This window comes from Bicyclus anynana, chromosome 23, assembly GCF_947172395.1.
Source record: "Bicyclus anynana chromosome 23, ilBicAnyn1.1, whole genome shotgun sequence".
Classification (NCBI taxonomy): Eukaryota; Metazoa; Arthropoda; class Insecta; order Lepidoptera; family Nymphalidae; genus Bicyclus; species Bicyclus anynana.
The window spans coordinates 8,864,442-8,881,315 of NC_069105.1; the positions used below are offsets into that span (position 1 = coordinate 8,864,442).

The window sequence follows — 16,874 nt, forward strand, 5'->3', positions numbered from 1 at the left end:
GACGCCCAAAAAACGTCCTTTACGATCCTGATGATGACATAACGAACGACAATGCATCCCATCAGGCAACACAAACAAGCTGCACAGCGTCTTCGCTGGCGAAGACGAGGTCCCCGATATCTGATATCACCCGGACGTGGGCTTTTTAACTCACGATCTCGGGGGCGCCCGGGTGATACACTCAGGCCAAAACACCCTTGCCGAACGGCCCTCTAAGACGAGGTCCGAGTCTCAGAGGAGACGCCCTTAGAGTCATTCCACCCATTTACTCTGCTTCTGCCTTAGGGCCTAATCAGGTGATCCTTTCTGGGCTCGACATAACCCCCCGGTGACGCAGTCGAGGTCCCATTATGCCTACGGCACTTACACAATCAGAAAAGAAAAGATCTCTCTTTCTCCAATATAGGACTAACGAGAACAGGCGTTCAAATTATATTTTAATGTTTGGGGTAAAAATGCGAGGGTAAAATATAGCCTATATCATTTATAAATAACGTGGCTTTCTAGTGGTAAAAGTATTTTCAAAATCGGTTTAGTAGATCAAGAGATTACCCCCTACACCATAAACTTGACCTCTTTGTGATATTAGTATTTATATTTTGGATATTTATTTGCTTATTTTAATTATCCAAAGATCGTGGATCGTAAGGAATCAAATAGTCAATAAAATATTATGGGTCACGGACCACGGTAATAAAATAAACTAAAAAAACTACTTTTGTACTTAGCATAAAAATTTAATAGTCATTGTAAATTACATAGTTTTAAAATAAAAATAATTTTCTAATATCATAACTAAATTGCCAAGTCTTACAATTTAAAATAAACGAAATTAATAAAAAAAAAATCAATTTTATAATAGTTATAATTATGTATTTATTATAGTTTTATACCTTAAGAATTAATTAAGAAGAAGAAGGGTGCATTTTCAGTGGGCTAAGATGACCAGTAAGCATACCATGTGACCAAAGACAACTCCTGAAGAGAAATAGATAAATATCAACCAACAGCGGCGCAAATGGAAATATTGCTCTTTCATTGTGTTGGGACGAAAGAGATGGGACTGGGACAACTCCACTGCCATTTGTCTATTTCTTTTCGCGACATGGTCGTTGGTCGCACGCTAGGCCTACAGCGAGAGATAATAATTGTCTATAGCTTGGCGACACTCCCGATATTGCGCGCCTGACGGGGGGCGTGTAGCGATGAATGAAAAACCCACGACTGATGCACGTCACTTAACCGCAACACGATTTCACACCCGCGCAGTCTTTCCGCCCGTCGCCCGCATATCATGGGAGTGTTATAAACGAACTTGCCAGAATAAAGGTTTTACTACATTTTATCACTCTCTTTCGTGCCATCACAACAAGAGAAGAGCGATTGATATGTAGGCAAACATCACGTGGCATGGCATCTTAGCTCTAGGCGTAACACGGCGAGTTCTTGAAAGCATTGATGTGCACAGGGCGCTTGAACAGGGTAAGCAAACTTCAAGATAGCACTACAAGAAAAATGCTTATGTAAAAATGCACGGTTAATTGGCTTGTGTGCTACACTAAGTGATAGCGACACTTCCTCATTTTAATCACCGGCGTAAAAGAGAAGTGTTTTATGTTTGTCATTTTGTGGCTGGATCATGGTGCCTAAGCAAACGAATGCTGGTGTTTTGTACAAAGCTCATTTTCTAGATAATTTGTAAGAATAGGTAGAAAATGCACCCTTTATATAACAGATGGAATTGTACACATTTTATTAAATTTTTAAATCAATTCGATACAGAGACGATAATGAGTACTTTATCAGCTTCTAATTTGTAGCGATTATTTACAAATGCTTAGAAGTCAAACTTTACAAGCTCTACTGACCATTTTATGATGGAAACATACTTATAACACGTGTATTACACTTGTGATCATAACACACACAAGGTATTATAAGTATGTGTATAAAGGTTATAGCTCATTAGAGCCACCGAACCCGACTCGCACCTCCTCGTCTCGAGCGGTTACTGGTTAGTATTCTTCGTATGGATTTGTATTTGAGGCGGTGCGAGTCGGGTCCCGGGTGGATCTAATGAGCTACAATCAATAGATCTAGTCGTGTATCGAATTCTTACATAATACATTTTATACATTATGTGTATGTATTATATATACTTAGTTATAATAATTTGAGAGTATATAATTCACTTTAATGTTAATTAATTAATGATACTTATTATTTTTTTACATTGCATTGCATTCATATTATGCATTTAATTTAAACTTCATATCATTAAGCCATATTAACGGTTTACTACATGGCCAGGTCTCCCTCCTTCTAGAAGAGGGGATATGGTGTTTAGAACCACCATGCAGCTCCAAAGTTGGTCGGTCGGCTTAACATCACCAACTAAAATTTCTTGCATTGACTCCAATAAAATATAAACATCAACTAGCTGACGCCGCGTGGTTTCACTCGCGTGGTTTCTGTTCCCGTAAGAATATGGTGATAATATATAGCCTATAGTCTTCCTCGATAAATGGGCTATCGAACACTGAAAGAATTTTTCAAATCGGACCAGTAGTTCCTGAGATTAGCGCGTTCAATCAAACAAACAAACTCTTCAGCTTTATATTATTAGTATAGATATGGATAATAATTAACATTACATTGATTGTTTAATATACAAAATTCATGAAAAATATAAACAAATTAAATGTTTCATAGCAGCCTGAATTATTTCGAGACATCGATATATAACAATTAATAATTGAGCAATAATACACAAAAATTTCTACAACTTAATTCGTCAGATCTAGGGAATGTGGCACCAACATGGCTTTATTAATTCAACTTAAGGTACACTGCCCGGCTATGACATTGCACTGTATCTTCAGATAGTTGTATAGCATGGAAACTTCGTTCGTAACACTCCCGCACGCACGATTTCACACCCGCGCAGTCTTTCCGCCCGTCGCTCGCATACCATTGGGTATCAGTCAGGTATATGGGTCATCACATTAATGGGTTTCCACACACATGGTTATTATATTTCATCATTATCAACCCATATTAGGCTCACCGCTGAGCTCGAGTCTCCTCTCATAATGAGAAGGGTTCGGCCAAATAGTCTATTACGCTGGATTGGAAGACTTCACACATGCATATAATTAAGAAAATTCTCAAGTATGCAGGTTTCCTCACTATGTATTTCCTTAACCATTTACATTTTCTGGCATATAAATAATTTCAGATTAACAAGTAAATAACATATAACTCACTTTGATTTCTCAAAAGTTATTTTTTTTTTACATTTTACATTTTTCATGTTAGATACAGTGTTTTGTGATAGCATGGCAGTACATTCTTACAATAATTAATTATTATTTATTATTTAATGATTTGTCTGAAGATAACTGGTTTGCTATTAACTAATAAATATCATCTGATTGCTTATATTTTAAATTTGATATAATAGATATACTAGAATACTATGCAAATAAACAATTTTTAAGTTTTCTATTTGTGATTTCATTGTAGTAAACTAAATTTTGATATACACATATAAAATAAATACTCATAAATCATAACCATAGCCATTGCTTTTCCACCATCATCATTAATCTAATAAAATAATAAAATAAATTTTGATTAAATTTAGCTACATCATGATTAAATTATATAATAATCAATTTAAGGCCTTCTAACACAGTTATAAATGCATTGCCCCTTTTATATCATAAGTTTTATGACTTATTTATCTGAATGCATACCTAAATGGTATTTTTTGTAAATAAACAATACATAAGGTGTTTATTTGATAAAAGTTATCATATCAGCAATGCAAGCACAAATAAATGTAAATATATTTTATGAGAATTTCTTTCTGGGTACTGTAGACTGATTTTTCTAGGGTAGAATAAATAGTCCATCTAATAATATTCAATGTAAATTGCTTAGCTAATGGACCTATGTATTGAACCAGCAGATTGGTCAAGTGTGAAAAATTAGCCTACAAGAATGCCATACAGACAGTGGCGTGCACTTCATACATGCATTAAAGTACTGCATACCCTAAGAGTTGTTTTCATGATGCTTATTAAATGAAGATTTTCCCAGTTTGATTAATTTTTCTTACTAGTGCATACCCTGATCGACAAACTTATGCACGCCACTGCATACAGTTCATAGCCTTGCATTGATCAATCTAATGTATAGGTGTCAAACTTTTCGTTATGACCAGGAGTGCATAAACATAAGTAGTCCAATAGGATTTGGACCCATGTTTTAACAGATGTTAAGAACTACATAAAAGTCTGTTTTATACAATTTTCATCTCTTATTGATTTATATGCAAAATTAATTAAAGGCAAATATAAAAGAATTATCACAATTGTCAGGTCTCTACTTTAGTACTTTGTAACCTTTATATTGACATATTTCCCATATAATGCAGGCTTTCCACCTGATATTTTATAGAATGCACATCACATAATATTAATAGCTTAGTAATTGATGCAAAATCCATCAATTCTTTAATTAATATACAAAAAAAACTTGTCTTGTTAAAGTCATTTCAGACTTGTACCAACAATTTTAATTTTTTTACATATAGACAAGAGAAAGAAATTTTGTCAACCAATATCAGAAACATAAATAATATTACCCTATTCACTGGGTAAAAAAGAGAATATTTTTATTTTGCCGCTATTAGTCAAAATCTCTCTCTTGTCACAATATTGTTGATGTATCCTTACTGAACTATCTCAGGCATTCTTTACAACATGTCAATGGAAATGGGTCAATTAATCTGACCCCTACAATTGAACTGATAAGTGTTGTCACTCTTTGTGGACATTTCACACACAAAAGATGCTCTGCTGGTTGGAAAGGCCTCCCACACCAGATTCTAGTTTTACCTTACATGAAAATTAATTACTGCTGTTCAAAGTTATCATCATTTAGAGCACTGGGGTCCTCCATTTCTTCCTTAGCATTGTTCTCGATAACAGGCTCGTTCATAGGTATATTGGCATTTAAAGCTGGGCTTAACTTTGGTGGTTGAGCAGCTGGTGTGACTCTAGAAGACGCTGATGGATTAGGTGCACTTTTGGTAGTCATTGATATTTTCAATTTAGCAATCTCTTTCTCCAACTCGTCAATTCTCTTCTTCCTCTCCTCTAATTGAGTTGTCAATGTTTCCTTCTCCAATCTTAAAGTTTCTAATGTAGCTGACTTACTCATTTGCAAGTTCTTCAATGATTGCAACTCAGTCTTACAGAGTTCGACGTCTACTAACGTTCTATTGACCTGCATCTCCGTCTTCACTACTTTAGTTTTATAATCCGATATGTCGTTGGTCATTTTAATTTTGGAACTCTCTAAATCATTTACTTTTGTATTGTAAATATCGCGTTGTTGTTGGTACCTTAGCGATTCCTCCATGCATAATGATTGCTGCCGCGAACATTCTTGAAGCTGTGTACTGACCTGAGAGAGTCGATTTTGTAATTCGGTCTCCATACTCCAGCTATTAAGTAGTGAAAGGGTAAGTAAAATTGTTACTGCAAAAATAATATACATTGGCCAGCGACGCATGTTTTCTATACCCATATTACTCGTCCACTGTAAAGTTACCCACCGCGTCTACGTTACACACTTAAAGCTATTTATAACAAGTTTCTTTTTATTGTTTTTACTGTAAATTCAATTTAATTTAGCCGACAAAACACCATACTTTTTTTCAACTTGACAAATGCAAATGTTGCCATTTGCAATTTGCATTACAGACCACAGATAGTATCTTCAAACAAAAAGTGATGGAAATGTCAGTTTGCAGCTACGGGTTTGTATCATAGTGTAAGTAAGTATTAATTAGAAATTAACGAATTGACAAGTAGGTAAAGAAACACTTTATAATACGCGATTTTTAGTACAACGATTATAATCATTGATTCTAATAAACTTTTAGATATTACTAGTATTAGTGTTCAAGGTTTTTTCAGATTTAATACCTCTGTTGAGATTGTCGAATAATTACAAACTTTTAAAAAGGTTTATTACTATATACTTCTATATCTAGTAGTACTAAAAGTACAAACCGCTTTAAAAGACAAAATCTAAAATCACGGAAAGTAGTATCAATTAAGGTTTAATTCGTCTGAGTTTTTGGCATTTATTTTGATGTTTGGTTTTAAACATGGCAATGATTTTGAAGGGTCACGTGACCCAGTTGCCATAGACTAAACTCCTTCATCGACTTCTTTGGTTTATAGCCACGAGGTTTTTAGTAATATTTCAATTTATTAGTGAATTAATAAAAAGATAACTGATATTCCTTAGATAAAATGCCTCCAAGTAATCCATTGCCACCAAAAGAGAATGCTCTTTTCAAAAGAATATTGGTAAGTTCCGTTGTAAACATACAGTTAAGTTTAAGTGGCTTGTCATTCTCTCCTATTTAAATCCAAATAAAAAATAGAGCGATTGATATGAAAATGTAATTAAACCTCAGTTGTATTGCCCATTGCTGCCTCTTCTTGTGATATCAGTTTCACGTATAAATTTTACAGGATTTCGCTATAAAACCCTTATAACTTTCATCTGCATTATTTGGGTTGCATCCAATAATAAATAGAGGTTAATGAAAACTAATTAATTATCTAATATTTTCAGCGGTGTTACGAACATAAACAATACAAAAATGGCTTGAAATTCGCCAAGCAGATATTATCGAATCCTAAATTTGCAGAGCATGGAGGTATGTACTTGAAAAAGTTATAATTATTTATTATTTACTTCCTAGTATGCGGAGCTTATTTGACTAAAATATACCGGTTTTGGTTAGGTAATATCTATAGTATTTGATATTTAACTTCTAATACTAGCTTTCAATTTAATAATTTTAGGCTAGGGTGCTTTTGAAGTTCTTCTAGCTCTACAGGGGAATCCTATTGTATTCCAAACATATAATTTTATGTAAATAATTCCATTTGAGTATTAGAGATTGTCATTTGAGTGTTACTGATAGTATCTCTTTATCTCTCTGTATCTCTTTAAAAATGAAAAGTTAATTTTACACTAATAAGTAGATTGTAAAAAAATGTACATCTCTTTAAACATGACCAATATGCCTGTTTTCCCTCCAATTAAGGGAAAAGTGTAACTTTAAACCCTGGATTATCTAGGATATTGTTTTGGAACCATGATCTTTTTGAAGATCTGTAAGGATAACTTTTATTTATTTCAGAGACTCTGGCTATGAAGGGACTGACGTTAAACTGCCTCGGCCGTAAAGATGAGGCATATGAGTATGTTCGTAGAGGTCTCCGCAATGACCTCAAGTCTCCAGTATGTTGGCACGTTTATGGTCTTCTCCAGAGGTCTGACAAGAAGTATGATGAGGCAATAAAGTGTTACCGCAATGCATTAAAATGGGAGAAGGAGAATATACAGATTTTAAGGGATTTGTCGTTACTCCAAATTCAAATGCGGGATCTGGAAGGTTACAAAGTAAGAAATACTAATTTTAATAATATTTTACATGTAAAAGCAAAAGTAAAAATTATATTTGAGTAAATTTTTTCAAGTGACAAGTTCTCTAAAGACTTACAATAAGACAAATTATGATAAACATGGAAATTTTGTTAAATACACAGGCCAGATACCTATATACAAATCAAGGTTATTTTGTTGAAAACTTGTATGGCTTCTAAGTTACTAATACACACTATTGTCACATAACATCATTTTAAATTGCATTCAAGCACTAACTTGGTGAATAAAATATAAAGAAAACAGTTTAGATTATTTTAAGTTGATATGACATTACCTGCTTGCACTATTTAGCAGTGTTAATGAAAAGTAAAAGGCAATGTCACACTTAAAAGGGCACATTAGTTTGTTTGCAGTATAACCACCATAATTATTTATGCCACTAAGCAGTATTGCAGTGTTCTGGTCTAAAGGATAGGGTTGCCTGTCTAATTACAGGCACATGAGGTTAACTATTCAAACCTCAGGATGATGGACACTGGGTGGAACTGTGTTGGATGTTTTCCTTGCATGGCCTATGAAGTTTGCTCTTGTTATAACTGATGGTTATCCATTATTAAGTGAGCCATCTGTGTAGTCGGCCAATTATTACTATAAAAAACATATACAAGAATGCTGTGTGAATATATTGCCAAGATAAAATAATCTAGACATTCATTGACGACCACATAGTGCAGTGGGTAGTGACCCTGCTTTTTTATCTACAGCAGTGGGTTAAATTCCCACAGCTGGAAAATAGTTTATTTGATAATACCCATATATAGCCACATATTTAGCAGACATATGTATAGATTGGTGGCAGTTTAGACCGACCTGTCACCACAATCGGTTTATCATGTACCATGAACACTATTTGTGTGATGAACATTGGTGAAAGATTTGATAGTATCTTTGTTGCATTAAATAGGCTCTGAAACTACTGTACTGATTTGAAAAATTCCTTCACTGTTGGGAAGCTGCACTATCCACTACAGTTTGTTTCATTTAGGATGTAAAGGAAAGTATGCAGAAATCCATGATAATAGTACTTATTATGAACGTCATACAGGCGACTGTCACCAGACCTATGCTTTCTGAAAAAACACTTTAGTGCTATGCACTAAATTTTATCCCTGCCTATGGGATCAGGAACCACATAGATGAAACCACTTGGTGTCTGCTAGTATATCATATAAGTGTATATGATAAAATCAGCTATCTTAGTGTAACACAGGCTATAAGTACTTGTTCTTTGGGGCTAGATAGTGATGTGTATGTATATTTTAAGTATGTATATTTTATTTATTTATATCATCATCAGCCTGTATCCATCCACTTCTGGACATTGGCATAGACATTTATTTATTAACTTATTTGAAAATTTTTTCATGTAGTATAAATTATAATGAACTTTCCAGGACACTCGTTACCAGCTGTTCATGTTAAGGCCAACACAAAGGGCTTCATGGATAGGCTTTGCAATGAGTTACCACCTCCTCGGTGACTTTGAAATGGCAAATAGTATATTAGACGCCTTCCGAACCAATCAGATGAAGGGCCCATATGACTATGAACATTCAGAGTTGTTGTTATACCAAAACATGGTATTGGCAGAGTCGGGCCAGTATGAGCGGGCCTTGCATCATTTGCAAAAATTCCAAAGTCAAATTTCAGATAAGTTATCTATTAAGGAAACCTCTGGAGAGTATTATTTGAAATTGAAGAGGTGAGTGTTTTTCTAATTGTACATATATTACAGTTACTACAAAAGCAAACTTTTATACCATTATCATTACTTACCATCACTTACCATCAGGTGAGATTGTAGTCAAGGGCTAACTTGTAAAGAATGAAAAAAAAAAAACAAAAAATAGTTCCACTCTACCGGCAAAGATGGACCGCCAAGCTATTAAGCATTCCAGTGTGATGTTTTGTAGAAACCACAAAGGGTGTTCATTTTTATCATCCTCCTAACAAGTTAGCCTGCTTTTATCTTAGATTGCATTATCACTTACCATCAGGTGAGATTGTAGTCTGGGTTAACTAGAAAAGAAACAAAAATGATTTCTCAAATGCTATTACAACTTTATCTCTTTTCATTTAAAGATCAATCAAGCTTTATGTAAAACTGATTTGTATCTACCTATAGCATTACTAATACTTTGATTAGAGCTGTAATAGCCTAGTGGATATGACCCCTGCCTCTGATTCAGTAGGGTATGGGTTCAAATCTGATTCAGGGCATGCACCTCCAACTTTTTAGTTGTGTGCATTTTAAGAAATTAAATATCACATGTCTCAAATGATGAAGGAAGACATTGTGAGGCAACCTGCATACCAGAGAATTTTTTTAATTCTCTATGTGTGAGTCTGGCAATCCACAGTTGGTCAGCGTGGTGGACTACTGGCCTAACCCCTCCCATTCTGAGAGGAGACTCAAGCTCAGAAGTGATCCGAATATAGATTTTGTATGATTGATGAATGATTTTATAGGTAAAAAGTTTTGAGGAAAAATACTTTCTAAATATAATAAAATATATTAGAATGCATTGAAAGTTATTTTAATACATTTTCCAATGCTTTTTCCAGATATAAAGAAGGTGAAACAGTATATGAAGATTTGCTCAAACGTAACCCAGAGAATGTCATGTATTATCAAAAGTTAGTAGAAGCTAAACAGCTTCGCGACCCTGATGCCATTGTGGCCTTCTATGAAGTATACAAGTAAGTTTATTTTTGTATTAATATATTGTAGGAAATAGTCGTCTGAGACGGACATGACGTCACTCGATCTCGTGTTGGCTCGTGCCGACGCTAGGTGGCGCGACTTGTCTTCGTAAAGAGTGGAGAGTTAGAAAGGGTAGAGTGGAGAGTTAGAGTAGCGATCGGGTGGGAACTACTGGCGGTATGAGGCGCTCGCCGTACGGTTGGCTTCAATATTCTTGTAGCGTTCAAGCCGTTCACAACTTCTTATATTAGACAATCTTATGCACGCCACTGGCGAGGAGAGTAACTTGAGCAGTGAATGGTGAGTGTTGGGTCGTTGTAGTCGGAAAGGATCCCTTAAACCTGCATTCCGGTCGTACTAGGTTCCAGCTCATTTAAGCTTCTGATGACTTTCAGAAAGGAGTTCCCCAAAGCAATAGCGCCCCGGCGCCTGCAACTGACTGAAGCGCGAATGCCGAGCTTTGAACGGCTAGTAGATGAATATTTAAGACATGGTCTTCATAAAGGCATCCCGCCACTTTTCGTCGATTTGAGGTAACATTTTGAATTCTTAATTATTTTTATTGTATCATTTTGACGGCCGCGTGGCGCAGTGGGTAGTGACCCTGCTTTCTGCATCCACGGCCGTGGGTTCGATTCCCACAACTGGAAAATATTTGTGTGATGAGCATGGGTGTTTTCCAGTGTCTGTGTGTATTTATACATTATATAAGTATTTATATGTAGTATATAAATGTATATGAATATTATAATATCAACTATCTTAGCACCCATAACACAAGCTACTCTGTATGCTTACTTTGGGGCTAAATAGTGATGTGTATTGTTTAAGTATATTTATTTATTTATTTATTTATTATATGCCCTTTAGAGCCGTGAGATTCAAGTGGAAATGACTTCTGCCTCAAATTCTGGAGAGTGTAGGTTTGAATCTGGTCCGAAGCATGCACCCCAACTTTTCAGTTGTGTGCATTTCAAACAGTGAAATAAATACCTTGTGAGGAATCCTGCATACCTAAGAATTTTCTTAATTCTATGCGTGTGTGAAGTCTGCTAATCTGCATTGGGCCATAGTGGTGGATTCATTCTGAGAGGAGACTTGAGCTCAGCAGTAAGCCAAATATAGGTTAAAAAGGATGATGATCATGTTGCCTTTAATAGTGCATTCCGTCAATGTTCAATAAAGCATTACATGTAATTTACAATCATAGACAACATCCATTCAAACAATAAAACTCCATGTGCATTATATTTAAATCAGTTCGACCATGCCAGAGATTATCCGGGAAAAAGACAAGACAGACAAAATTTTTAATGGTGTTTGTATTTTAGGATTGTGTGCAACCACTTATTTTTAAATCACAGACTTACAGTTCAATTATTTACTAATACATCAATTCATTTAAAATATTATTACAATGGGTTTTCAGGTCATTATATGCTGATGAAAGTAAAGCGGAAACAATAGAGAAATTCATTATACAGTATATAGAAAACTTATCTAAGTCAGGAACGTTTAGTTCTGAACCAGACGAAGTGAAACAACCGGCGAGTGCTTTACTATGGGCGTACTACTTCGCAGCACAACACTACGACCATAAACAAGACACGGATAGAGCACTGCATTATATAGAGGCTGCGATAGAACATACACCGACTTTGATAGAACTTTTTATTGTTAAAGGAAGGATATACAAGGTATGATAGCTTTTTACACTACATAAGACAAAATGCTTTATGCAAATCAATTATTTTACGCATTGTTAATAAAATGATGATTTTAAATAGGAGGTTTTCAGCTGAACCTGCCTTCCGAATCAAGAAAAACAATTAATATTAACAGATGCGCATTGTAAAAGAGACCTACCTCTTGTAGAAATTTGCGAGGGTTGATGCACCTATGGGCTAGACCCTGTATTTTTTGTTTGTCAATAAATCGAGATCGTACACTTTAAGGTGTAACGCGTCCCTCACTCTGCGCCAATGTGAAAGGGGCTTCACATAAGCCTTTTTAACGTATTGTTATGTGCTAGGACTCCAGGATTGTTTGAGGACCTAAACTGTACAATACAATGCGCTGCAATTGTGAACTATAAGTTTTTGTTTTCGTGTTGAGTAAGTGCCATGGAGCCATCACTCCATTTGGGACCACTACGGCGTCACCGGGGGGTTTGAGATTGAGCTTTGACTAAAGTAAAGATAGAGGACAGAATGACTTTCTAGCGTCTCCTATGAGTCTCGGACCTCGGCTTCAAAGGCCATTCGGGAGTGTGTAACCGTGACCTGAGTGAATCAATCCGGACGCCCCCGAGATCGTTAGTTAGAAAACCCGCGTCCGGGTGACGTTAGGTATCGGGGACCTCGTCTTCGCCGGCGAAGATGCTGTGTTGCTTGTGATTGTGTTGCCCCCGAAGCATTGTCGGTCGTCATGTCATCATCTGGATCGTAAAGGATGTTTTTGGGACGCCTCTGCTTGAAGTTAGCGTTAAGGTTGGGAGTGTAGTTGCAGGCCTCAACCACTAGTTGGTTGGGATGGATGGCAGCTCTGTCGAATTGTGAACCTTAAGTACCTATCATTAAGGTCTTTTGTAACAATACTAGATATGTCGTTTCCAGCACGCCGGCGACCCGGTGTCGGCATACAAATGGCTCTGCAATTGTGACCCTTAAGCACCTATCATTAAGGTCTTTTGTAACAATACTGGATATGTCGTTTCCAGCACGCCGGCAACCCGTGTCGGCATACAAATGGCTCTGCAATTGTGAACCTTAAGCACCTATCATTAAGGTCTTTTGTAACAATACTCTATATGTCGTTTCCAGCACGCCGGCGACCCGGTGTCGGCGTACAAATGGCTGGAGGAGGCGCAGGCGATGGACACGGCAGACCGGTACGTGAACAGCAAGTGCGCGCGGTACATGCTGCGCGCGGGACACGTCAAGCGCGCCGAGGAGATGTGCTCCAAGTTCACCAGAGAAGGTACTTGTTTGATGTGAAAGATCAGATGTAGGTATAGTAAAAAAAAAACCATCTGGTTAGTAACAACTTTTGATAAACTACCCTCAATAAAATATAAATTTTTAATGAAATCAATAATGTAATTCTAGTGGCACCAAAATTACATTACGAAATACACTTAAAAAATATATTATATTTTTTAAGTGTATACCAACAGGCAAAGATTGACACCCGTACAGCCATGTCTTCATACTGAAAAGGGGTGTGGATTTTCATCCTCCTCCTAACAAGTTAGCCCGCTTCCATCTTAGACTGCATCATCACTTACCATCAGGTGACAATGTAGTCAAGGGCTAACTTGTAAAAAATAAAAAAAGAAGAAAAATTTGCATCACAGCTTAAATAGTGTTCAATTTGTAATTAATTGATTAATTAATTTTAATTAAAATATACCAACTTCAAATTTTACAATATAAACAAAACATTGTTAAAAAATTAAAGAACACACTTTCAGTGCAGAGCAGTGTTAAAATGTAATTTTTTAATTTATTACATTAAGCATGTGAATAATCTATGCCATTTTAATATATTTTTTAATTTCATAATTTGAATATTATGACACGAGGTTAGATAAAAGGTTTTTATTAACCAGTTTTTTTTACTGTTTTACTTGTATTATCTCGCAATTTTTATTTCCTGGTAACTCACTCAGCTATCAGAATCAAGAGTTTTCGTAAATAAAACAGTTGATCATCTCATCGAGATGAAGATCGAGATGAATGAATTAACTTGATAGTAATCAGTTGTAAAAAAGTTCTATGGATCCCCGACTAATAGATATGTTAGGTGGCTACAAAATCACCGCAAAAACTGAAACCTCAATAGTTGCACAGTTGAAGGGTTGGACTCAATCCTAATGTCTATGGGTGATTCGCACTATTAACACAGGCCTTTCAACTTTTAGGGCAAGAAGTATTATATTTAGAATATATAGCTCTTAAAAATATTATCTAATATATAAAATTCTCGTGTCGCGGTGTTCGAACTTGAACTCCTCCGAAACGGCTCGACCGATTTTGATGAAATTTTTTGTGCACATTCAGTAGGTATGAGAATCGGCCAACATCTATTTTTCAAACCCCTAAATCCTAGGATAGGGTAGAGGTAGGGTAGGGGTATGGTATAGGGATAGGGTAGGGGTAGGGTAGCGGTAGGGTAGGGGTAGGGTAGGGGTAGGGTAGGGTAGTGGTAGGGTAGGTTTATGGTATAGGGATAGGGTAGGGGTAGGGTAGGGTAGTTGTAGGGTAGGGTAGGGTAGGGGTAGAGTAGAGGTAGGGTAGGGGTAGGGGTAGGAGTATGGTAGTGTAAGGTAGGGATAGGGAAGAAGTGCAAATAAATAAATTAATAAGTCAAAGCGAAGCTTGAGCGAGTCCGCTAGTCTAATATATAAAATTCTCGTGTCACAGTTTTCGTTGCCCTATTCCTCCGAAACGGCTTGACCGATTTTGATGAAATTTTTTGTGCTTATCCGGTATCTATGAGAATAGGCCAATATCTATTTTTCAAACCCCTAAATCATAGGGTAGGGTAAAAATAGGGTATAACTAGGGTAGGGGTAGGGTTGAGATACGGTAGAGGTAATGTAGGGGTAGGGTAGGAGTAGGGTAGGGATAGGGAAGAAGTGCATCATAAGTCAAAGCGAAGCTTGAGCGGGTCCGCTAGTAATTAAATATATTTGTCCTCCAGGAGTGCCCGCAACAGAGAATCTAAACGAGATGCAGTGTATGTGGTTCCAAACAGAGGCCGCGGCCGCGTACCAACGCTCGCAGCAGTGGGGCGAGGCGCTCAAGAAGGCACACGAGGTCGATAGGGTGAGTTGACTAACAGGACATATATCGAGACGAAGGCTACTTGCGTGCTGTACAAAACTAAGAAGATTTTTTGCATAGAGGCAGATTAGATGCCTAGAAACTCTTTTCACATTTTCATTTGTGAAAATAATCTCGTAAATGTAATATTTTTATAAAACAAAATTGTATTTTTATCACGTCACCACAAACGCGAATCATAAACTGTAACGTCATTCGCTACAAGGCATCAACGCCATTCATAAACTGTAACGTCATTCGCTACAAGGCATCGGTTTGTGATTGGCGCTTGCGGTGACGTGATATAATCACATCATTGCAAACGCCAATCACGCTGTTATCTCTATGAATGACGTCGCTTGCTAATGTGTTGTGTTTCGGCGGCAAAAATTTCACGTAGATATTTTTTCATTTATATTAAATTTTTTACTGGTTATTATTGACGGGACAAAATAAAATATAGCTTATAATACTTCCATAATTCAGTTTAAACACTGTTTACAAAAGAGGCAAGTAGCCCATTGTCGACCTATAGTGACAGAATCAAAAACATTCCTATTTTTCTTCCCATCGCAGCGGTATTTTTAATTACAGCAGCAGCTTACTAGCGTTCTGCGTTCTTGAAACTAAAAGGTACAAAATTTTCGCAAGAACTCTGAACGCCTAAATTTTTTTGTCACGTTCATCGGGCATCATACCTAAAATGCCTTTGTTTGTTGCAGCACTTCTCAGAAATAATGGAGGACCAGTTCGACTTCCACTCTTACTGCATGCGGAAAATGACGCTGCGGTCGTACGTGGGTCTGCTGCGATTGGAGGACGTACTGCGATCGCATCCGTTCTACTTCCGCTGCGCCCGCGTCGCCATCCAGGTGTACCTGCGCCTCTACGCGCACCCGCTGCAGGACGTGCCGCAGACGACCGAGCCCGATACAGGTGCGTGCACACATTGCCGTCATCATCATCTATCATTAACATCCTCAGACGAATCAGATAAGGACCTGACTCGCTAGACGTTAACCCAAAGTATATGATCAACGATCTAACGCATTTATAAAAACTGTCTCTATAGAGTAGATGTTTCATGTAAAGAGCTCCCTAAAATTGCCGGTTGGTGTACTCGAATGGTGTAATAAACGATTAACATTTTCTAGTTTACTAAAAGAAAAAGTTACATTTCATTTGTATTTCTAACTTATTTGTAACAAATTTGTTATAAAAACAAACAAATTTAATATTTATTTATAATAATTTATTTATTTATTTATTTAATTCAATGCTGTATGTTACAGACTAAACGATTTCTTTGTCAAAGTTAGTAGTGTGTAAAAATACACGTGTGTATATTGCGATACAAAGTTATAGTTGTGTGTAGTGTAAGGAAACAATCTAATTACATAAGGACTTGTTTCGCACCCAAGTTCACGTTATGTGTATTACACATAACGTGAACTTGGGTGCGAAACAAGTCCTTATGTAATTAGTCTGAGCTAACATCAATATGATCATCATCTTCTACCTACTATGTGGTTCTATAACGTCAAGTCAACGTCAAAATTCATTTATTTCAGTTAGGCTTAGTTTACAAATACTTTTGAAATGTCAGGTAATGGTATTAGATAATTAATTAGTCGAAACTTAAAATTTAAAGTTACAAGGGTTCTAAAAGGCCATTGTCCAAGAAGAGCCTCCAGCAAACTTAGCCAGGGTTCATAGTACCACTTTAAGCGTATGACGTCACAGCGCTCGTACGCGGGTCTGCTGCGACATGAGGACGTGCCGTAGACAACCAAGTCCGATAC

The 16,874-nt window shown here is 36.6% G+C and overlaps 2 protein-coding genes across 2 annotated transcripts in view; one reads left to right on the plus strand and one right to left on the minus strand.

Annotated features, from left to right (window-relative positions):
- Nucleotides 1-716: 716 nt before the first annotated feature.
- LOC112051085 (SRC kinase signaling inhibitor 1-like) lies at nucleotides 717-5,755 on the minus strand. The gene has a single exon (XM_024089563.2). The coding sequence runs from the start codon at nucleotides 5,596-5,598 to the stop codon at nucleotides 4,921-4,923; it is 678 nt and encodes a 225-aa protein (XP_023945331.1). The 5' UTR covers nucleotides 5,599-5,755; the 3' UTR covers nucleotides 717-4,920.
- Nucleotides 5,756-6,211: 456 nt separating this feature from the next.
- LOC112051086 (N-alpha-acetyltransferase 15, NatA auxiliary subunit) overlaps nucleotides 6,212-16,874 on the plus strand; it is a 158,835-nt gene continuing 148,172 nt past the window's right edge. Inside the window, exons 1-10 of the mRNA XM_052888840.1 lie at nucleotides 6,212-6,389; nucleotides 6,661-6,745; nucleotides 7,235-7,497; nucleotides 8,937-9,244; nucleotides 10,108-10,242; nucleotides 10,642-10,779; nucleotides 11,676-11,943; nucleotides 13,069-13,225; nucleotides 14,951-15,075; nucleotides 15,795-16,008. Coding sequence (XP_052744800.1) covers nucleotides 6,333-6,389; nucleotides 6,661-6,745; nucleotides 7,235-7,497; nucleotides 8,937-9,244; nucleotides 10,108-10,242; nucleotides 10,642-10,779; nucleotides 11,676-11,943; nucleotides 13,069-13,225; nucleotides 14,951-15,075; nucleotides 15,795-16,008 — 1,750 coding nt within the window. The 5' untranslated portion in view covers nucleotides 6,212-6,332. The remainder of the gene's footprint in view (nucleotides 6,390-6,660; nucleotides 6,746-7,234; nucleotides 7,498-8,936; nucleotides 9,245-10,107; nucleotides 10,243-10,641; nucleotides 10,780-11,675; nucleotides 11,944-13,068; nucleotides 13,226-14,950; nucleotides 15,076-15,794; nucleotides 16,009-16,874) is intronic.

Coding starts and splice junctions, on each gene's coding strand:
- LOC112051085 (XM_024089563.2), bottom strand. CDS start 5,598: ATGGGTATAGAAAACATGCGTCGCTGGCCAATGTATATTATTTTTGCA.